Source organism: Glandiceps talaboti, chromosome 18 (genome assembly GCF_964340395.1).
Source record: "Glandiceps talaboti chromosome 18, keGlaTala1.1, whole genome shotgun sequence".
NCBI classification, from domain to species: Eukaryota; Metazoa; Hemichordata; class Enteropneusta; family Spengelidae; genus Glandiceps; species Glandiceps talaboti.
This window is the reverse complement of record NC_135566.1, coordinates 22,656,245-22,680,631: the sequence shown is the minus strand read 5'-3', so window position 1 is coordinate 22,680,631 and position 24,387 is coordinate 22,656,245. Positions and strand designations below refer to the sequence as shown.

Genomic DNA, 24,387 nt, shown 5'->3' with positions numbered 1-24,387 from the left:
CTTGTGTGCATTTCCCAGTCATTTTTTTCTGAGATTTCGTGCAATTTTTCATAACAGTAGATTTTTGTTATAAAATGGTGACTATGGTATAAAAGTACAATACATTACCAACTTCTGTGTAAAATGTGTTTTATAGTGAGACATCATATGAAACCACTAACCACTTTATTGCATCGCTAAAACAAAACTGCATAGTGAAGAGCTGATGACCTGAACCACTTCTACATGTCACCAAAATAAAAAATTAAATTTAAAAAAAACAGCGGAGCTATTCTGACCGATAGGTCGCTTGTCTTTTTCTTGTGTGCATTTCCCAGTCATTTTTTTCTGAGATTTTGTGCAATTTTTCATAACAGTAGATTTTTGTTATAAAATGGTGACTATGGTATAAAAGTACAATACATTACCAACTTCTGTGTAAAATGTGTTTTATAGTGAGACATCATATGAAACCACTAACCACTTTATTGCATCGCTAAAACAAAACTGCATAGTGACTCGAAGAGCTGAAGACCTGAACCACTTCGACATGTCACCAAAATAAAAAATTAAATTAAAAAAAAAACAGCGGAGCTATTCTGACCGATAGGTCGCTTGTCTGATGTAAATTTCACAGACAAATGTCGTCATGGCTAGTACACATTATATGTAATAGTATACCTGTGTTTAAATATCCACCATGCAAGTTTAGTGCTTGTTTTCTGACTGCCTTGCTGTCTTATAAGTTATACGGCGTATGTCCTAGTGAAGCCGTGTTGTTTACATAAAGTGAATGCTGTTATCAGCGTCCTTTGTTGACATAACTATTCAATGGGTGGAAAACAGCTCCTGCAGACAATGTAATCGAAACGAAAATTATGTAATATTTCATACCCATCAAACATACAGAGATCGAATGAGAATGGCTTCAAGAGTTCCCCATAATATTCTCTCAAGTTGTTCAAATGTAGCATGTGTCGTAACAGCACATTCAATCTATGACCATTCAAAATCTTCGTGAAAGTAGACCCACAAATTCGTTAGAGCAGAACGTTTTGTTGGATAACCGTCCCTCTTGAAAGCTATGTGTACACGTACCATCCACACAGTGACATGAAGTGGTTTCATCTTTCAAAGCACGGCCGTAATGTGGTGTATTGTCTCCGACCATTTTTGTTTGAGTTTTTTATGGATAGAAGACATGTCTTACGTTGTGGAAGTTATTTGACCTGGGAGCGTGAAGCTTAGTGCTGACTGTACTTTGCTGTGTCCATCCACTTTTGACATGTGATTGGCATGACACAGTAATTGTTCATGTGGACAAAACAATGGAAACAAAAATAGCAACATTATAATGAGCGTTGCATCTTTTTACTTTGATATGATTCCGACGATGTATGTATCACAATGAAAATGATCGACTCCCAGCAACATGGAAATCAAAACATACACGCATTGTTTAAAAACAAATGCTATCGTAATGAAAATATTTTATGAAGCTAACTTGCTTTCTTGAAAACATCATTTCAAATTATTGTATTTGTCTTCCTGTTTTCGCTTTAATCATGGCTACACCGGTGGCGTGGAGAACCCCGGCCCTGGTAACATTTACCGACTTTCACTGTATGGCGTCACTGTCCAGTTTTTACGTGATTTCAACTGCCTTCACCCATTATTACCTACTCAGTTATATCACTTGGAAATGTGTGTAGGGTGATGTTTCACTGCGAGTGCTGCCAACAAAACACCAAGAACCATTGTTGTCGGAAGACTAAACTGGTACACCACAATATGTACAGTTACAGATAATACTATATGGCAAGCGTAATTAGTAATTCATAAGTAAACATTACACAAAGGCTTAGAAGGCTTTTGTAACACGTGGGACCTCGACACCTTTCGTGAGCTGGTTGAGGTGCCGAAGTTAGTCGAAGCACAGGGCAGGGATTAAGGGGGCAAGTATTTTTGTGACTTTCTTGCCAATGCGCGCAATATTTAGAGGTATGAATGCAATTTCATTTATTTTTATGGCAAAATAAACATAATTACGAAAAAAAGTATGTACCTTTGCATGTACACTTTAAGTTAACCTGTGACCTCAGTGATGGTTGTACATTTAGATATATACCAATGTGACCTTTTAAGAATGCAAACTAATGAGAGATAACTGACATGTAATAAACCATGGCTCTGTTGATTATGTACATATACCATCTCAACTAACTCAAGCTGACATTAATGTAAGTGTGCTCTTTGTTCATTGTTGTAGTGGTTGTGGAAATTCCAACTTCTCATGGAGAAACAATTGTAATCTGTGTGGCGCACCAAAACCAGGTGGTATGGATGGTGAGTAAACAGTGTTACTTCCAGATTGGTGTATGGAAAGACTTTTTTTTGTTAGCCATCCATCCATGAGTTTGTCCATCTGTAATCACCATTTCTCAGACATGCAATATCCGATTCCTTTCAAATCCGGCACAAAGGTCATCATGGGACAATTTTTTTATATATGCAAATTTGACCAAATGGTGGCTCTATTTGTAGTTAAAGTTCAATATTTGTTACACAACTCAAAAACTGTAATACACAAAAAACACTCCATTGAAGTGTCTACACCCATATTATCAGATGCAAGCTATGTTTTGATACCTTATCAAAATCAAGTCAATTCCTGTCTATCACAGACACATTATTAAGTATTTACATATTGCCAATTTTATATTAAATCATATCATTGAATATTTTAAATCATGTTTACACAAGTAATATTGAAAAAAACTATACACATGCATTATTTTTTTGTGCTGATATCTTTTTTACTGAATGGCAGCCATATATGTAGTTAAAAATCATTAACTGCATAACTGTAATACATGTTACAGACTCCATTCAAAAGTACCCTCATATTATCAGATGCAAGCCATCTTTGGAGACTTTGACCTTGACCTTCAGGGCCAGTTATCAAAATCAAGCCAATTTCACATTCTAGTTTGTCTTCTATGAAAACTTGTTTTCAATCATATTGTACATTTCAGTTTTAGATACCTTTTAAAAGTTCACAGATTAGTCACATTACTCAAATTTGATTTCATCTGTGCATAAACATTGGAGAGTAACAGAAAACTGCACCATTTTTAGCACAACTGAACTTATAAGGTTCAATAGTGCTATATGCATGGTGTGATGTCTGTCTATGTGTGTAGATGTGGATGTGTTTAAACAGCTTAATGTAAAAAAATGCTGGGCGGATTGCCAGGATATTTCATTATTTGGTGGGTTTCTTACCTTGGGTGTGTCTAGTTGGGAATTACTCAAATCAAAATGATCTTACGACTGGTATGTGATTTGGGTGTGTGATTTGAATTAAAAACTACTGGGCAGATCGACCTGAAATTTGGTGGGAACATTCTTAAGGCTGTTTAGATTAAGAATTGTTCACGACATGATCCCATCAGTGATATGCAAATTAACATCCGGGATTCATAGACAAGTGAACGAACATTCAAAAACAGTACGCAAATATGTCTAGCAACATGACCATGCCTATAGCAACATTCAAATGATCGTGTATATTCATTACAATTCTCTCCGATGCTAAAGTGTGACCCGTTGAGAACTTCCCAACCTCGGAATTCAGAGGTTAGTTAATATGCTAAGCTGGCAGAAATGTGTTAATTGGCCTCATCATCTATATCGACAGAAATAAAGAAGTGTCAGATATTTGCATAATCTTGTCCATCTTTTCATTGTATGCATGGACACTGAAAAATCCTCCGATAAATAAATAATTAACCACGATGACTAGGAAGCAAACTGAAGCATGACCTACAAAACACACGGGTGTAAGGTCGCGGAGGACAGCGCAACATTGCACATATATGTGTTACCTGATAATATCTCGTCTAATGTCTATATTATACTCTAACTTAGACGTCTCTCATTGCTCAGACCACTAGAGGTATTTTTTAGTCCCCGCCGGACGAAGTCCGGGACGGGGACTTATGGATTGGGTTCCGTCTGTCCATGCGTCCGTTTGTCCGTCCGTCCGCAGCCGTTTCTTGGAGATGCCTGGACCGATTTTTTTCAAACTTGGTACAGGGGCAACATACAATGGCATAGATATGCACGTCAATTTGTTTCATGATGCGATCCAATATGGCCGCCTAGCAGCCATTTTGTTTGCAAATTTTCCCTGTCTAAAGCCATAACTCAGACATGCTTGAACAGATCTCATTCAAAGTTGGTATTAGGACAGTGTTCTATGACATACATGTGTATATTCATTGTTGTCATGATACGATCCAATATGGCTGCCTAGCAGCCATTTTGTTTGTGAATTTTCCATGTCCAAAGCCATAACTCAGACATGCTTGAATAGATCTCATTCAAAGTTGGTATTAGCACAGTGTTCTATGACATACATGTGCATATCCATTTTCATCATGATACGATCCAATATGGCTGCCTGGCAGCCATTTTGTTTGCAAATTTTCCATGTCCAAAGCCATAACTCAGACATGCTTGAATAGATCTCATTCAAAGTTGGTATTAGGACAGTGTTCTATGACATACATGTGCATATCCATTTTCATCATGATACGATCCAATATGGCAGCCTGGCAGCCATTTTGTTTGCAAATTTTTCATGTCCAAAGCCATAACTCAGACATGCTTGAATAGATCTCATTCAAAGTTGGTATTAGGAGTGTTCTATGACATACATGTGTATATGCATTTTCGTCGTGATACGATCCCCCATACCCGACCCATCCTTTATTGTTGTAGGCATGTTCCATGTCCAACAAGCAGAGACAACATATCTAAGTCTGTTTGATTTAGGTTCACAAGTGTTGTTGCGTGATCAGAGTAGTGATAATTCCTTAAAAAACAATCATAGCGGGGACTATGTCATTCTCATTGACTTGTTATCGAATAATATCGGATAAAATCTCAGTAAGAATCTAAAATCTAATGTTAGACTCTAATATTAGACGTCGCTCATGGCCTGAACCCCCAGAAGTACCGGATGATATTGGATAAAATCCAAGTTATTGTCTAAAATCGAATTTTAGACTCTAATATTACACTTGGTACGTACAGAGTACTTTTTATGGGATAATGTCATCAAAAGTAAGTTACAGCCTGCATCTAACCTAGAGTCTAACATTAGATTTTATCCGATAATGGATATTTGTATAAAGTCGCGTCTTCATGAGGTCGGGTGTAAAAAAAAGACCGGTCATAGCTCTGGAACTGTGCACTCAGAGAACTGCGACGCAACTGCCGACAGAGTTCTCAAAGCATATTTCAGAGCTAACGTGGCTATTGTCCTGCGTATTCGAACGTTAACAATTATAAGCCAAGTTTGCGCCACGCCATGCCAAACAATTGCAAATGCACGATTTGTAAAATAACACTACAAAATTATGGTAAACAATAAACAAAAAATAAGCCTTTTAAATTTCTTGTGCTCCTACTATGAATACTTGCTATGAATCTGACCACAGCTACTCATGTCCTAGTCTAGCTGCTAGACCTCGGGTGTTTTTCCGAAACAATACGACAGGCAACCTTCAGCGAGGGTGGGCATTCGCCACCACAGCGAACTTCGTTCGCTTATCGTATCAGGAGAAAGCCCTATTCCTAGCATGGATCAGCGTGTGGGTTAACATTTTTAAAAACTGTACAGTTGTGCTACAATGGCATTGGCAATATTTTCTTTGAAGCTAAGTGGGTTGGAAGACATTTTTTTTGCAAATAAGGTCTAAAAATGTGACTTTTGTCAAAAATCTTTAATTCCAATACTAATTGACAGATTTGGCTGAAATTTGGTGGGGATGTTTCTGAGATGTGTTGATGAAGAATTACTCAGAACATGGTCCCATGAGTGATATGCAAATTAGGTCTAAAAAAGTGTGGAGGTTATGAACATGTTAGTATTGTGACAGGTGGTGTTAAAATAGTGTAAAATTATAATATGCACAATGTATTCCCTATTTTCACAGGTGGACGTGGACCACGAGGTCGTGGAGGTGACAGGGGTGGAGATAGGGGAGGAAGAGGGGGATTCCGTGGACGTGGTGGTCCACCAAGAGGACGAGGGGGTGACCGTGGTGGCAGAGGTGGTCCACCCAGAGACAGAATGGGTGGTGACAGACGTGACAGAAGGCCCAAACCATATTAAAATCCATATGTTTTATCTGGAATTATATGTACGATTTGCTGCTGACCATTTGACCTTTGTCTGTAGAAGTGTTCTAGACTGAAAAAAAAATGGGGGTGGGGGGGGGGGTGTATTTTTGTATATTGAATTATTAAAACTACCTTTACTTTGAGCCATGATGAGTGGTGTAAAACCAAACAATTTGAACTTTACTGAAAGTTGGCACTTTATTATTATTATTATTATTATTGTTTAGATTTCTTCATTGCAATTTGTGTGTCAATATTATATATACTTTGTATTCCATGTGAACTCTTCTACTTACATTACTTGACCAAGCCAATTACCAGCCTCAACAAATTGTGTGTCCATCATATAGATTTTTCATTACAACGGGTGACATGCCAAGAATTGATTTGTTACTCTCAACAGTTATTAATTGTTATGAGGTGAATATATTTCAATACCCAATATCTTTAAACGCTTTGGATTTTGCTCCATTTTGTCAATTAGTAAATGTCATTTTGTATTTGTTCAGTGTTTTGAGTTTGTCATTTATTACAAGATAAGACTGCATGTGAAGTGTATTTTATAAAGTAGTATCTGACATTGGCTTGACATATAAAGGATTCTCCAATACAATTACTCCAAAGATGGTTAATTTCCAACTTTCTACATTATGTAACTTTTATTCTATTTGTATTTTAAAGGTCAAATAAAATTGAACAACAACCATTCCTCTAAAATTGTGTGCAACATCCTTTCAGCTTAGAGTGTGGCCTTGAGGATCTCGTACAGCAGTGTTTGGAATTATGGCAAAGTGACAAGGGCTGACAAGTAGCAAAAGCTGTTTGTTCTTACTGTAAACTGTAGACGCTGTTCTGCTAAGTGAGCCACACAGCCAATTCAGGTTGCGTCTTACTGAAGTACTATGGGCATTGTCACGGGCATACGCATTGAATATCAACAAACAACATAGCGTTACTTATGCACTCTGGCAACTGACAACATACAAAGTATTTGAACTGTAAAAAAATTCAGTGATTGTATTACTATATATTTTCGGTAATTAAAGAATTCTTGTTTAGATGAATTTTGTCTGATCTACGTGTTAGTTACATTCGAACACGTTTCCCGGGTAGTGTTCCCACAGTTGTGTTATATAAACTCAGAAAAGGGGAAATTTAAGAAATAATTTCTATAAAACGTCCTTATCGTGAAAATTTTGGTCACTTCGCAGTGCGTTCCATACGCTATAAACTTTCTGTGTGTCCCCTAGACGTTCTGCCTCACAAGCTTCTACATGTACAGAGTATGTGTTCATCCTTATAACATGTATGTACGCGTCTACATGATAACACTGTGTTCGGACGAAATGTATAGAGGTACCATCAAATTACCTTTAAATATACTAATACAATCACTGAATTTGTTTACAGTTGAAACATTTAGAACATTGTCAGCTGTGCACATGGAGAATGTGATTTTGTAGTGTCTGTGTCCGTTTGTAGTTTCATTCGATCCTAATGTACGGTCGCTTTTGATTGGTTACCAGCACGGGCTGACTAGAACAGCATGGGCATGGACGCCAGTTCAGATGTAGAGGAGGTGATCAGGATAAAAACTTTGTACCATGAAGGTCAATTCAGGCAAAATAACAGGTAAAATAGCAATGAACAGTTAGTCGACATGTACATCGGATTTTAAACAGATTATTGACCCTTATTGTAAACCTTACTGTAAATTAGACCTTTATTGTAAACCCGTAAGGTAAATCAGATCCTTACTGTAAACTGTAGACCCTTATGGTAAACTGTATACCCTTACTGTAAACTGTATACCCTTATGGTAAACTGTATACCCTTATGGTAAACTGTATACCCTTAAGGTAAATCAGATCCTTACTGTAAACTGTAGACCCTTATGGTAAACTGTATACCCTTACTGTAAACTGTATACCCTTATTGTAAACTGTATACCCTTACTGTAAACTGTATACCCTTAAGGTAAATCAGATCCTTACTGTAAACTGTAGACCCTTATGGTAAACTGTATACCCTTACTGTAAACTGTAAACCCTTACTGTAAACTGTATACCCTTACTGTAAACTGTAGACCCTTACTGTAAACTGTATACCCTTACTGTAAACTGTAGACCCTTATTGTAAACTGTATACCCTTACTGTAAACTGTAAATCCTTACTGTTAACTGTATACCCTTACTGTAAACTGTATACCCTTACTGTAAACTGTAGGCCCTTACTGTAAACTGTATACCCTTACTGTAAACTGTATATCCTTACTGTAAACTGTAAACCATTACAGTAAACTGTAGACCCTTACTGTAAACTGTAGGCCCTTACTGTAAACTGTATACCCTTACTGTAAACTGTAAACCATTACAGTAAACTGTAGACCCTTACTGTAAACTGTATACCCTTACTGTAAACTGTAGACCCTTACTGTAAACTGTATACCCTTACTGTAAACTGTATACCCTTACTGTAAACTGTAGGCCCTTACTGTAAACTGTATACCCTTACTGTAAACTGTAGGCCCTTACTGTAAACTCTAGGCCCTTACTGTAAACTGTATACCCTTACTGTAAACTGTATACCCTTACTGTAAACTGTATACCCTTATTGTAAACTGTACACCCTTATTGTAAACTGTAAACCCTTACAGTAAACTGTAGGCCCTTACTGTAAACTGTAAACCCTTACTGTAAACTGTAAACCCTTACAGTAAACTGTAGGCCCTTACTGTAAACTGTAGGCCCTTACTGTAAAATTTACACCCTTACTGTAAACTGTAGACCCTTACTGTAAACTGTATACCCTTATTGTAAACTGTATACCCTTATTGTAAACTGTAAACCCTTACTGTAAACTGTAAATCCTTACTGTAAACTGTAAACCCTTATTGTAAACTGTAAATCCTTACTGTAAACTGTAGACCCTTAATGTAAACTGTAAATCCTTACTGTAAACTGTAAACCCTTACTGTAAACTATAGACCCTTACTGTAAACTGTAAACCCTTACTGTAAACTGTAGACCCTTACTGTAAACTGTACACCCTTACTGTAAACTGTATACCCTTATTGTAAACTGTAAACCCTTACTGTAAACTGTATACCCTTATTGTAAACTGTAAACCCTTACTGTAAACTGTACACCCTTACTGTAAACTGTATACCCTTATTGTAAACTGTAAACCCTTACTGTAAACTGTAAACCCTTACTGTAAACTGTAGACCCTTATTGTAAACTGTATACCCTTATTGTAAACTGTAAACCATTACAGTAAACTGTAGACCCTTATTGTAAACTGTATACCCATACTGTAAACTGGATACCCTTACTGTAAACTGTAGGCCCTTACTGTAAACTGTAGGCCCTTATTGTAAACTGTAGGCCCTTACTGTAAACTGTATACCCTTATTGTAAACTGTATACCCTTACTGTAAACTGTATACCCTTATGGTAAACTGTATACCCTTACTGTAAACTGTATACCCTTAAGGTAAATCAGATCCTTACTGTAAACTGTAGACCCTTATGGTAAACTGTATACCCTTACTGTAAACTGTAAATCCTTACTGTAAACTGTATACCCTTACTGTAAACTGTATACCCTTACTGTAAACTGTAGGCCCTTACTGTAAACTGTATACCCTTACTGTAAACTGTATACCCTTACTGTAAACTGTAAACCATTACAGTAAACTGTAGACCCTTACTGTAAACTGTAGACCCTTACTGTAAACTGTATACCCTTACTGTAAACTGTAGACCCTTATTGTAAACTGTATACCCTTACTGTAAACTGTATACCCTTACTGTAAACTGTAGGCCCTTACTGTAAACTGTAGGCCCTTACTGTAAACTGTATACCCTTACTGTAAACTGTAGGCCCTTACTGTAAACTGTAGGCCCTTACTGTAAACTGTAGGCCCTTACTGTAAACTGTAGGCCCTTACTGTAAACTGTATACCCTTACTGTAAACTGTATACCCTTATTGTAAACTGTATACCCTTATTGTAAACTGTAAACCCTTACTGTAAACTGTATACCCTTACTGTAAACTGTATACCCTTATTGTAAACTGTACACCCTTATTGTAAACTGTAAATCCTTACTGTAAACTGTAAACCCTTACAGTATACTGTAGGCCCTTACTGTAAACTGTAAACCCTTACTGTAAACTGTAAACCCTTACAGTAAACTGTAGGCCCTTACTGTAAACTGTAGGCCCTTACTGTAAAATTTACACCCTTACTGTAAACTGTAGACCCTTACTGTAAACTGTATACCCTTACTGTAAACTGTATACCCTTATTGTAAACTGTAAACCCTTACTGTAAACTGTATACCCTTATTGTAAACTGTAAACCCTTACTGTAAACTGTACACCCTTACTGTAAACTGTATACCCTTATTGTAAACTGTAAACCCTTACTGTAAACTGTAAACCCTTACTGTAAACTGTAGACCCTTATTGTAAACTGTATACCCTTATTGTAAACTGTAAACCATTACAGTAAACTGTAGACCCTTATTGTAAACTGTATACCCATACTGTAAACTGGATACCCTTACTGTAAACTGTAGGCCCTTACTGTAAACTGTAGGCCCTTATTGTAAACTGTAGGCCCTTACTGTAAACTGTATACCCTTATTGTAAACTGTATACCCTTACTGTAAACTGTATACCCTTATGGTAAACTGTATACCCTTACTGTAAACTGTATACCCTTATGGTAAACTGTATACCCTTACTGTAAACTGTATACCCTTAAGGTAAATCAGATCCTTACTGTAAACTGTAGACCCTTATGGTAAACTGTATACCCTTACTGTAAACTGTAAATCCTTACTGTAAACTGTATACCCTTACTGTAAACTGTATACCCTTACTGTAAACTGTAGGCCCTTACTGTAAACTGTATACCCTTACTGTAAACTGTATACCCTTACTGTAAACTGTAAACCATTACAGTAAACTGTAGACCCTTACTGTAAACTGTAGACCCTTACTGTAAACTGTATACCCTTACTGTAAACTGTAGACCCTTATTGTAAACTGTATACCCTTACTGTAAACTGTATACCCTTACTGTAAACTGTAGGCCCTTACTGTAAACTGTATACCCTTACTGTAAACTGTAGGCCCTTACTGTAAACTGTAGGCCCTTACTGTAAACTGTAGGCCCTTACTGTAAACTGTATACCCTTACTGTAAACTGTATACCCTTATTGTAAACTGTATACCCTTATTGTAAACTGTAAACCCTTACTGTAAACTGTATATCCTTACTGTAAACTGTATACCCTTATTGTAAACTGTACACCCTTATTGTAAACTGTAAATCCTTACTGTAAACTGTAAACCCTTACAGTAAACTGTAGGCCCTTACTGTAAACTGTAAACCCTTACTGTAAACTGTAAACCCTTACAGTAAACTGTAGGCCCTTACTGTAAACTGTAGGCCCTTACTGTAAACTGTAGGCCCTTACTGTAAAATTTACACCCTTACTGTAAACTGTAGACCCTTACTGTAAACTGTATACCCTTACTGTAAACTGTATACCCTTATTGTAAACTGTAAACCCTTACTGTAAACTGTAAATCCTTACTGTAAACTGTAAACCCTTATTGTAAACTGTAAATCCTTACTGTAAACTGTAGACCCTTAATGTAAACTGTAAATCCTTACTGTAAACTGTAGGCCCTTACTGTAAACTGTAAACCCTTACTGTAAACTATAGACCCTTACTGTAAACTGTAAACCCTTACAGTAAACTGTAGACCCTTACTGTAAAATTTACACCCTTACTGTAAACTGTACACCCTTACTGTAAACTGTATACCCTTATTGTAAACTGTAAACCCTTACTGTAAACTGTATACCCTTATTGTAAACTGTAAACCCTTATTGTAAACTGTACACCCTTACTGTAAACTGTATACCCTTATTGTAAACTGTATACCCTTATTGTAAACTGTAAACCCTTACTGTAAACTGTAAACCCTTACTGTAAACTGTATACCCTTACTGTAAACTGTATACCCTTATTGTAAACTGTATACCCTTATTGTAAACTGTAAACCCTTATTGTAAACTGTATACCCTTACTGTAAACTGTAAACCCTTATTGTAAACTGTAAACCCTTACAGTAAACTGTAAACCCTTAATGTAAACTGTACACCCTTACTGTAAACTGTATACCCTTATTGTAAACTGTATACCCTTAATGTAAACTGTAAACCCTTACTGTAAACTGTAGACCCTTACTGTAAAATGTACACCCTTATTGTAACTGTAAACCCTTACTGTAAACTGTACACCCTTACTGTAAAATGTACACCCTTATTGTAACTGTAAACCCTTACTGTAAACTGTACACCCTTACTGTAAACTGTATACCCTTATTGTAAACTGTAGACCCTTACTGTAAACTGTAAACCCTTACTGTAAACTGTATACCCTTACTGTAAACTGTAGACCCTTATTGTAATCTGTAAACCCTTACTGTAAACTGTAGATCCTTACTGTAAACTGTATACCCTTACTGTAAACTGTAAACCCTTACTGTAAACTGTATACCCTTACTGTAAACTGTAAACCCTTACTGTAAACTTATACACCAGTCAACACTCCGAGAAAGAAGGCCAGTGCAGTCTGTACAGTACGCCGTGATGGGCTGCCCTTACACACAAGTCAACCCTCCGAGAAAGAAGGCCAGTGCAGTCTGTACAGTACGCCGTGATGGGGTGCCCTTACACACCAGTCAACCCTCCGAGAAAGAAGGCCAGTGTAGTCTGTACAGTACGCCGTGATGGGGTGCCCTTACACACCAGTCAACCCTCCGAGAAAGCAGGCCAGTGTAGTCTGTACAGTACGCCGTGATGGGGTGCCCTTACACACCAGTCAACCCTCCGAGAAAGAAGGCCAGTGTAGTCTGTACAGTACGCCGTGATGGGGTGCCCTTACACACCAGTCAACCCTCCGAGACAGCAGGCCAGTGTAGTCTGTACAGTACGCCGTGATGGGGTGCCCTTACACACCAGTCAACCCTCCGAGAAAGCAGGCCAGTGTAGTCTGTACAGTACGCCGTGATGGGCTGCCCTTACACACAAGTCAACCCTCCGAGAAAGAAGGCCAGTGTAGTCTGTACAGTACACCGTGATGGGCTGCCCTTACACACAAGTCAACCCTCCGAGAAAGAAGGCCAGTGTAGTCTGTACAGTACGCTGTGATGGGGTGCCCTTACACACCAGTCAAAATTCAATGCGAAAATTCTGATGGTCTGAAGGGGAACGAAATATTTTGTTCATGATTTGAACCAAATTAAACTCCACGAGTGGTTGTTTACTGAGTAAATTTCCTGTGGCTTTGCCATAATACCTTCTGGTAACTAAATTCAGTAATGAGTTGGTGACAGCCATGCGAATGTATTTGTGTATGCCTTCCTCTGTCTGTATCTCTCTTTCTAGTCTCTGCCTCTCTCTCACTCTCTCTGTGGAGACTTTTTTGAACATTTGAATCTCAGGAGCAGTCATTTACCTTGTACTTTGCAAAATTGCACACTTCATTTATCTACCATACATTTAATTATGTATGTCAATAGCCAAGCGAACATGTGTGTCTGCCAAAATATAAGATAAACTGTAGGTAATATAACTAAAGTATATAGTTGCATAATTTTCAAGTAGCTTTCGTGATAACGTGTTTGGTTTGAAATTTTATGTCGCTAAATGGCCTATATATGTGTGTGTGGGGGGGGGGGGGCTGCAAGAATTTTCTTTTGTTCATTGGGGGGGGGGGGGGCATGCAATGCCCCCCCCCCCAGAATTAAACACTTCCTACCAATATATCTTAGAATTACACACTTCCTACCAATACATCTTAGAATTACACACTTCTACCAATACATCTTAGAATTACACACTTCCTACTAATATATCTTAGAATTACACACTTCTACCAATACATCTTAGAATTACACACTTCCTACCAATACATCTTAGAATTACACACTTCCTACAAATATATCTTAGAATTACACACTTCTACCAATATATCTTAGAATTACACACTTCCTACCAATACATCTTAGAATTACACACTTCCTACTAATATATCTTAGAATTACACACTTCTACCAATATATCTTAGAATTACGCACTTCCTACCAATACATCTTAGAATTACACACTTCTACCAATATATCTTAGAATTACACACTTCTACCAATACATCTTAGAATTACACACTTCCTACTAATATATCTTAGAATTACACACTTCTACCAATACATCTTAGAATTACACACTTCCTACCAATACATCTTAGAATTACACACTTCCTACTAATATATCTTAGAATTACACACTTCTACCAATATATCTTAGAATTACACACTTCCTACCAATACATCTTAGAATTACACACTTCCTACTAATATATCTTAGAATTACACACTTCTACCAATATATCTTAGAATTACGCACTTCCTACCAATACATCTTAGAATTACACACTTCTACCAATATATCTTAGAATTACACACTTCCTACCAATACATCTTAGAATTTCACACTTCTACCAGTACATCTTAGAATTACACACTTCCTACCAATACATCTTAGAATTTCACACTTCTACCAGTACATCTTAGAATTACACACTTCTACCAAAACATCTTAGAATTACACACTTCCTACCATTACATCTTAGAATTACACACTTCCTACCAATACATCTTAGAATAACACACTTTTACCAATACATCTTAGAATTACACACTTCCTACCTGTACATCTTAGAATTTCACACTTCCTACCAATACATCTTAGAATTACACACTTCCTACCAATACATCTTAGAATTACACACTTCCTACCAATACATCTTAGAATTACACACTTCCTACCAATACATCTTAGAATTTCACACTTCTACCAGTACATCTTAGAATTACACACTTCCTACTAATACATCTTAGAATTACACACTTCCTACCAATACATCTTAGAATTACACACTTCCTACCAATACATCTTAGAATTACACACTTCCTACCAATACATCTTAGAATTACACACTTCCTACCAATACATCTTAGAATTTCACACTTCTACCAGTACATCTTAGAATTTCACACTTCTACCAAAACATCTTAGAATTACACACTTCCTACCAATACATCTTAGAATTACACACTTCCTACCAATACATCTTAGAATTACACACTTTTACCAATACATCTTAGAATTACACACTTCCTACCAATACATCTTAGAATTACACACTTCTACCAAATTGATTATATCTTAGAATTACACACTTCTACCAAATTGATTATATCTTAGAATTTCACACTTCTACCAGTAGCAATATATTTCATATTTAGCAAAATGCATCTGGATTCTGCTTGTATTAATTACAGGAAATGAAAAAAATGAAATCCTTGATAGTTCAAGATGTAAAAAAATTCAATTACCAACAACACTTTGGGATGAAATCTGTCATTAGAGCACCTATCTAACTGTACATGCAGCAGAAGCTGTTTAAGATATTTTCCCCATTATGGTACTGATTTGCGAGGTTTCCGTATCCTTAGAAGACATAGAAAATGGTTGAGAGGGTGTTATACAAGGCACGTAATATAGGGGCTAATGCAGTTAAGTTTTCACACCAGTCATTAAAAACATGATTGGCAGGTGGATTCTAGTGATTAAAACCATGGCTTGTACCAACTTTAAGGGACTTGAACTTGAAATGTCTATTTTCACTGAAGGCTTGTTGAATAAATAATACATTAAATAGAATTACAATCAGTCATAAGGACAGAAAATATGCGACAGATCTGCAAAACTATTGGTCATTATAAAAAGCTGTCAGACCAACATTAATTTCACATACTCTTTCTAGCTGCCATACTCAGTACAACATTAATTTCACATACTCTTTCTAGCTGCCATACTCAGACCAACATTAATTTCACATACTCTTTCTAGCTGCCATACTCAGACCAACATTAATTTCACATACTCTTTCTAGCTGCCATACTCAGACCAACATTAATTTCACATACTCTTTCTAGCTGCCATACTCAGTACAACATTAATTTCACATACTCTTTCTAGCTGCCATACTCAGTACAACATTAATTTCACATACTCTTTCTAGCTGCCATACTCAGTACAACATTAATTTCACATACTCTTTCTAGCTGCCATACTCAGTACAACATTAATTTCACATACTCTTTCTAGCTGCCATACTCAGTACAACATTAATTTCACATACTCTTTCTAGCTGCCATACTCAGTACAACATTAATTTCACATACTCTTTCTAGCTGCCATACTCAGTACAACATTAATTTCACATACTCTTTCCAGCTGCCATACTCAGTACATTAATTTCACATACTCTTTCCAGCTGCCATACTCAGTACAACATTAATTTCACATACTCTTTCCAGCTGCCATACTCAGTACAACATTAATTTCACATACTCTTTCCAGCTGCCATACTCAGTACAACATTAATTTCACATACTCTTTCCAGCTGCCATACTCAGTACAACATTAATTTCACATACTCTTTCCAGCTGCCATACTCAGTACAACATTAATTTCACATACTCTTTCTAGCTGCCATACTCAGTACAACATTAATTTCACATACTCTTTCTAGCTGCCATACTCAGTACAACATTAATTTCACATACTCTTTCTAGCTGCCATACTCAGTACAACATTAATTTCACATACTCTTTCTAGCTGCCATACTCAGTACAACATTAATTTCACATACTCTTTCTAGCTGCCATACTCAGTACAACATTAATTTCACATACTCTTTCTAGCTGCCATACTCAGTACAACATTAATTTCACATACTCTTTCTAGCTGCCATACTCAGTACAACATTAATTTCACATACTCTTTCTAGCTGCCATACTCAGTACAACATTAATTTCACATACTCTTTCTAGCTGCCATACTCAGTACAACATTAATTTCACATACTCTTTCTAGCTGCCATACTCAGTACAACATTAATTTCACATACTCTTTCTAGCTGCCATACTCAGTACAACATTAATTTCACATACTCTTTCTAGCTGCCATACTCAGTACAACATTAATTTCACATACTCTTTCTAGCTGCCATACTCAGTACAACATTAATTTCACATACTCTTTCTAGCTGCCATACTCAGTACAACATTAATTTCACATACTCTTTCTAGCTGCCATACTCAGTACAACATTAATTTCACATACTCTTTCTAGCTGCCATACTCAGTACAACATTAATTTCACATACTCTTTCTAGCTGCCATACTCAGTACAACATTAATTTCACATACTCTTTCTAGCTGCCATACTCAGTACAACATTAATTTCACATACTCTTTCTAGCTGCCATACTCAGTACAACATTAATTTCACATACTCTTTCTAGCTGCCATACTCAGTACAACATTAATTTCACATACTCTTTCTAGCTGCCATACTCAGACCAACATTAATTTCACATACTCTTTCTAGCTGCCATACTCAGTACAACATTAATTTCACATACTCTTTCTAGCTGCCATACTCAGTACAACATTAATTTCACATACTCTTTCTAGCTGCCATACTCAGTACAACATTAATTTCACATACTCTTTCTAGCTGCCATACTCAGACCAACATTAATTTCACATACTCTTTCTAGCTGCCATACTCAGTACAACATTAATTTCACATACTCTTTCTAGCTGCCATACTCAGTACAACATTAATTTCACATACTCTTTCTAGCTGCCATACTCAGTACAAAAGTGTCAAATCAACCAATTGTTGTTGATAGTAATTTTATTTGATACTACTAAGCTTTCCAATCTTACATAATTGCAATGTAATTCCAGTGAGGCCATGTATTTCATTCTTGTTATTTCTAGTGAATTAATTAATTAATTTTAGTTTTACAGAGTAAACAATGCTGATTGTGATGAAATATGGGAGTACATACACTTTATGGCAATTATTAAAATAGTAAACAAGCGACCTATTGGTCAGAATAGCTCCGCTGGTTTTTTTTTAATTTAATTTTTTATTTTGGTGACATGTAGAAGTGGTTCAGGTCTTCAGCTCTTCGAGTCACTATGCAGTTTTGTTTTAGCGATGCAATAAAGTGGTTAGTGGTTTCATATGATGTCTCACTATAAAACACATTTTACACAGAAGTTGGTAATGTATTGTACTTTTATACTATAGTCACCATTTTATAACAAAAATCTACTGTTGTGAAAAATTGCACAAAATCTCTGAAAAAAAATGACTGGGAAATGCACACAAGAAAAAGAAGAAAAAAAGAGGATTTTGAGGTTGGCTATAAATAATTCCAGTGTCTTACAGCTTTAACCCTGGAAAATGTTAATGATGAATGAAATAAACTAGGGATCTAAAATAATTTTGAGGCAATTTGAATTTCAATTTTCTAACAAATTTACCAAGTCAACAACATTCAACTTGTACAAGTTGTAGTAGATATATATAGGGAAGAAATGTATTAATCGCCATCTTAGTTTCCGTACGGCGACAATCCCAAGTACCCGGAAGAGAGTCATTCTCAGCCATACGTTACAGTGGTAACACTCGTTCATGTTCGATTACCTTTCATAAAGAAAACACAACGAAATGGCTGAAGTGATCTTTATTTTTAATTTCTTTTCATCACAAAAACAAAATCTGCGTGATCAAAAGTGTTGTAAACTAAACCAGAAAGAATTATCGGACTGGCTAAACTTCCCGCTGAACTGGAGTAAGGTCCAAGCCTCGATAGTACGTGAGGAAATCGTCTCAAACTAGCGATACAACTTTCAAAATATAACTTGACATGTCTTCATTTGTTAGAGTTATACAATTCAAGACGGGTTTTCACTCGAAAAAAACAATTCTGTGAATAATGACATTCTGAACGCAGCGATTTCTCGGACGATGTTACCACTGTAACGTATGGCTGGCAACAACTTGCTTCCGGGTTAGTCCCTCGTGCATCCGGCAACTTGGGATTGTCGCCGTACGGAAACTCACTTGTTGTGCATTAACACATCGGTAATTTTGACGCTGTAATTCTGCCACCAATATTGATCGTACAAAAACAAAACTCCATAAATGAACCACAAAGTACTTTCCCTTTCAAAATGTGATAATTTTAGAAAGAGTATTATCGTTTTTATTGACGACTGACTCTGTCAAAAATTGTCCCATACACTTCAGTTCAGGCATGCAAGACTTCTCACTTGATCATGAGGTGCGTATACTGGAATGAACCATTCTATAGGAGGGGTGGAGAATTTGGATTTGAAGTTTATAACCCTGTTTCGAACAAATATTTGTCATTTGGGCACACAATGCGTAGAATTAAGACTACAGCACATATTACATTGCTTGTTTGACGTCAGTAGTGTCTTTTGAAAAGTTGCAGTTTACCTAAAGTCTCGCGGACTGATTTCCAATATGGCGTCGGTCATAATGCTCATTAACATATTCATTTTTTTTTTTAATTACAAAAAAAAAATCATAAAAAATAGAAAAGAAGACGTGCTGACTTGAAATTAACAAATCTAAGTAAGCTACCCTCTGTGCATCAACACACCAGATATCAAAGCAATCTGATAAAAGGTTTTCAAGGAGATGATGAAAATGTCATTTTCGGAAAAAAAAATCATAAAAAATTGAAAATGGCACAGATCAACTTGGCATGAACAAATCTGAATAGCCTTCCCCCAGGGAACATGCACACCAAATATCGAAGTATTCTGGCTGTTACTTTCGAAGAAGATGATGAAAATATAAAAGTTTGACGGACACCTATGATTCACTCTACTCTAATCCTCCTTATACCCCCTATACCTAAAGCTACGCTTTCAGCTTTCGCTGACAGCGGAGCTAAAAAAAACAACCAAAAAACCTATTTTTGCCAAAATCCATCAAATCTTGCCTTTCCTGTTACCAGTTTTAGAGACAGATTATCATAAATGGCAAATACATGATAAAACTCCACAAGACAATCCTTTTGAGGTGACTTCTGACCTTCTACATACTGTCACATACTTTGACAAATTATCATAAATGGCAAATACATGATAAAACTCCACAAGACAATCCTTTTGAGGTGACTTCTGACCTTCTACATACTGTCACATACTTTGACAGATTATCATAAATGGCAAATACATGATAAAACTCATTTATAGACGTTATAACACAAAGTGTACACATTGATTTCTTATGAAAATAATCTCCAACTTTCAGCTAGCTATATATTTCCTTGTGGATTACAATAAATATACTTGTGCACTTTACATGCACACAAATTGCAAAATAAACAAGCCTTCAGTCGATAACATAGCCCAACTTGTGTGTTGTATTGTGTTAACATGGTTAGCATTTTAGATGGGAATGCTTTGTTAGACTTTGCAGGCATGCAAATATTTGTTGTGTTGGGTTTCAGTATAATTAGGAATGGCTGTCTTAAGTATACAGCTAGAATGTAACCCTTTTCTCACTTCACCTTGAAAATGTTTGTCAAGGTCTCTTTAGAACGCTCGTCATTGATAATGTGAGGGTAGGCACTTGAATGGTGTCCACAGACTTTTGGAGATAACAGGCCAATATCACAATATGGCTGCCATTTTGGTATACAAGTCAAGGTCACATAATTAACTTGAGTGACTTGTGTATGCCCACCATGGTCAAATGCTAGTCATGATTAAAAATATCATCACTTGAAATGTTTGATTCCAAAAGCTATGAAGAAAACCCAAATTTGGCTATTTGACCTTGAAGACTTTCAAGGTCAAAGTCAAGGTCTTAAAGAAATCTCATATTGTAATGTGGGTGTAGGCACTTGAATGGAGTCACTACATATTATACCTCCAAAGTTATGATGCATATTATGAAATTTAACAACAAATATGGCCACCATTCGGCCATATTTGATTCAGTCACAAAACAAAGTGACATGCATATGTCTCACAGAGCATGTTACCTTTGTGCCAGGTTTGGTTGAAATCAGTTGAAGCATGCCAGAGGTATGAGAGTAAACACACAAACAACAAATATGGCTGCCATTCAGCCAAATTTGATTTGGTCACAAAACAAAGTGACGTGCATATGTCTCACATAGCATGTTACCTTTTGTGCCTGGTTTAGTTGAAATTGGTTGGTGTATGCTACAGATATGAGGGTGAATTCACACCCACATGAATGGAACCCATGTATAAGCCCCCCTTTTAATTGTGCCCTTTGGGGGCTAAAAAGACTGTTTACACTTTCCTTTTACTTTATTTAAGAAAACTCAACCCATTCTCAGTTCAAATCAAGGAAAACAATCTTTGTAGAAGATACAGTCTCACCCCCCCCCCCCAACAAAAACATAACAAACAACAACAACAACAAGTACATTACTTCTGCTTGTGTAATGGATGACATAAATATATGCGACTGTGTTCTTTATTTAATAAGATTTTTAAAAACTGGTCACACTTATACTTGTGTCTGCAGCATGCACAATAAAGCTTGGTTTTGGTAATTGACCTTGAAGGTCAAGGTCAAAGTTTTTGAATGGTGTGTCTATGTACTACAGTTTTTGACTTATGCAGTAAATCATATTTTTTACTACAAATATAGTCGCCATTCACTAAATTGATGAGCACCAAAAATGATACTTGTATATATACTTAACACTTCTGTATTACCTGTAAACATGATTTATAAGAAATAAGATGCACATTCAAGAAATTGTTTGTGATATGCAAGAAATGATTTGATTTTATAATTGACCCTGAAGGTCAAAGGTCAATGTCACCAAAGAAAGCTTGCCCGAGATAATATAGGGGTAGACATTTGAATGGAATCTCTTTGTACTAAAGGTTTTGAGTGATATAGTAAATATTGATTTTAACTACAAATATGGCTATCATTCGGTCAAATTTGCATATATCATAGAACACAGTGACATGTATGTGTTCCATATGATATGTCACCTTTGTGTCAGGTTTGAAAGAAATTGGATATTTCATGACTGAGAAATGACATATACTACGGATTAGTTGGTGCATGCCAGAAACATAAGGATGAACGCACGCATGCATGTACGTATGCATGCCAGCATGGACGGAACCCAATGTAGTAGTCCCCTCTAGGCAGTGTAGTGCCGGTTGGGGAATAAAAACATGCATGCACAAGGGGAATTGAAATGAATTTCTGATATTAGTACTTTTAATAATTTGATTCTGATGTGGATGTCTATTGTTTGAAATATCTTTAGGCAACAGATTGTCTTGTGAAGATCATCAACGGTAAACATCAGAAGACTGACTGTGAACAACTTGTATTAATGTACTACAACTGTTTTATTAATTGGTATCCCTAACTCAAGGCATATACACACACTTTAGGTGTTTTTATACAACAAACTAGGAGCACTCTCTGATCAGATGTTTTTATTATCTGATACCTTAAAACACTGCAATTGCTACATCATCAAAACTATGTCAATGCACAAAAATGTTGCACAGTCAACTTTCTGTTATGTTATTCATGACTAAGGTTTACATCCCTACGATACATACTACGTACAACAAAACTGCAGCCTTTACCGTAGTTGTAGACTTAACAGTAGAATACATGCAATGTATACCTTACTAGGGAAGCTTACTAGGTTACCTTATAATGGCTGAAGAGTGCAAGCTTCAAATTCTGTGTAATTTGGTACACATATTAATGTTCTGTTTTGTACAATATCTGTGTACAATATGATTGAGCCACCATGATCGTACCCAACTCACACTGTTGGCAGGTATGTTGTGTGTATACAGTGTGTACAATATGAGCTATATCAGATCTGTTGTGTATACTGTGTACTATATGCACTATATCAGATCTGTTGTGTATATACTGTGTACAGTATGCACTATATCAGATCTGTTGTGTATACTGTGTACAATATGAGCTATATCAGATCTGTTGTGTATACTGTGTGTACAATATGAGCTATATCAGATCTGCTGTGTATATACAGTGTGTACAATATGCACTATATCAGATCTGTTGTATACACTGTGTACAATATGCACTATATCAGATCTGTTGTATACACTGTGTACAGTATGCACTATATCAGATCTGTTGTGTATATACTGTGTACAATATGCACTATATCAGATCTGTTGTGTATACTGTGTACAATATGAGCTATATCAGATCTGCTGTGTATATACAGTGTGTACAATATGCACTATATCAGATCTGTTGTGTATACTGTGTACAATATGAGCTATATCAGATCTGTTGTGTATATACTGTGTGTACTATATGCACTATATCAGATCTGTTGTATACACTGTGTACTATATGCACTATATCAGATCTGTTGTATACACTGTGTACAGTATGCACTATATCAGATCTGCTGTGTATATACTGTGTGTACTATATGCACTATATCAGATCTGTTGTATACACTGTGTACAGTATGCACTATATCAGATCTGCTGTGTATATACTGTGTGTACTATATGCACTATATCAGATCTGTTGTATACACTGTGTACAGTATGCACTATATCAGATCTGTTGTGTATATACTGTGTGTACTATATGCACTATATCAGATCTGTTGTATACACTGTGTACAGTATGCACTATATCAGATCTGTTGTGTATATACTGTGTGTACTCTATGCACTATATCAGATCTGTTGTATACACTGTGTACAGTATGCACTATATCAGATCTGCTGTGTATATACTGTGTGTACTATATGCACTATATCAGATCTGTTATGTATACAGTGTGTACAGTATGCACTATATCAGATATGTTGTATACACTGTGTACAATATGCACTATATCAGATCTGTTATATACACTGTGTACAATATGCACTATATCAGATCTGTTATGTATACACTGTGTACAGTATGCACTATATCAGATCTGTTATGTATACACTGTGTACAGTATGCACTATATCAGATCTGCTGTGTATATACTGTGTGTACTATATGCACTATATCAGATCTGTTATGTATACACTGTGTACAGTATGCACTATATCAGATCTGCTGTGTATATACTGTGTGTACTATATGCACTATATCAGATCTGTTGTATACACTGTGTACTATATGCACTATATCAGATCTGTTGTATACACTGTGTACA

The 24,387-nt window shown here is 36.3% G+C and overlaps 1 protein-coding gene across 14 annotated transcripts in view; it reads left to right on the top strand.

The window, feature by feature from the left end:
* Positions 1–6,264, top strand: part of LOC144448872 (uncharacterized) — a 74,744-nt gene extending 68,480 nt beyond the window's left edge. For all 14 annotated transcript variants that reach the window (XM_078139200.1, XM_078139199.1, XM_078139197.1 and 11 more), the window contains 2 exons: positions 2,249–2,325; positions 5,985–6,264. In XM_078139200.1, the coding sequence (XP_077995326.1) occupies positions 2,249–2,325; positions 5,985–6,163 (256 nt within the window). In that variant the 3' untranslated portion in view covers positions 6,164–6,264. The remainder of the gene's footprint in view (positions 1–2,248; positions 2,326–5,984) is intronic.
* Positions 6,265–24,387: the final 18,123 nt, after the last annotated feature.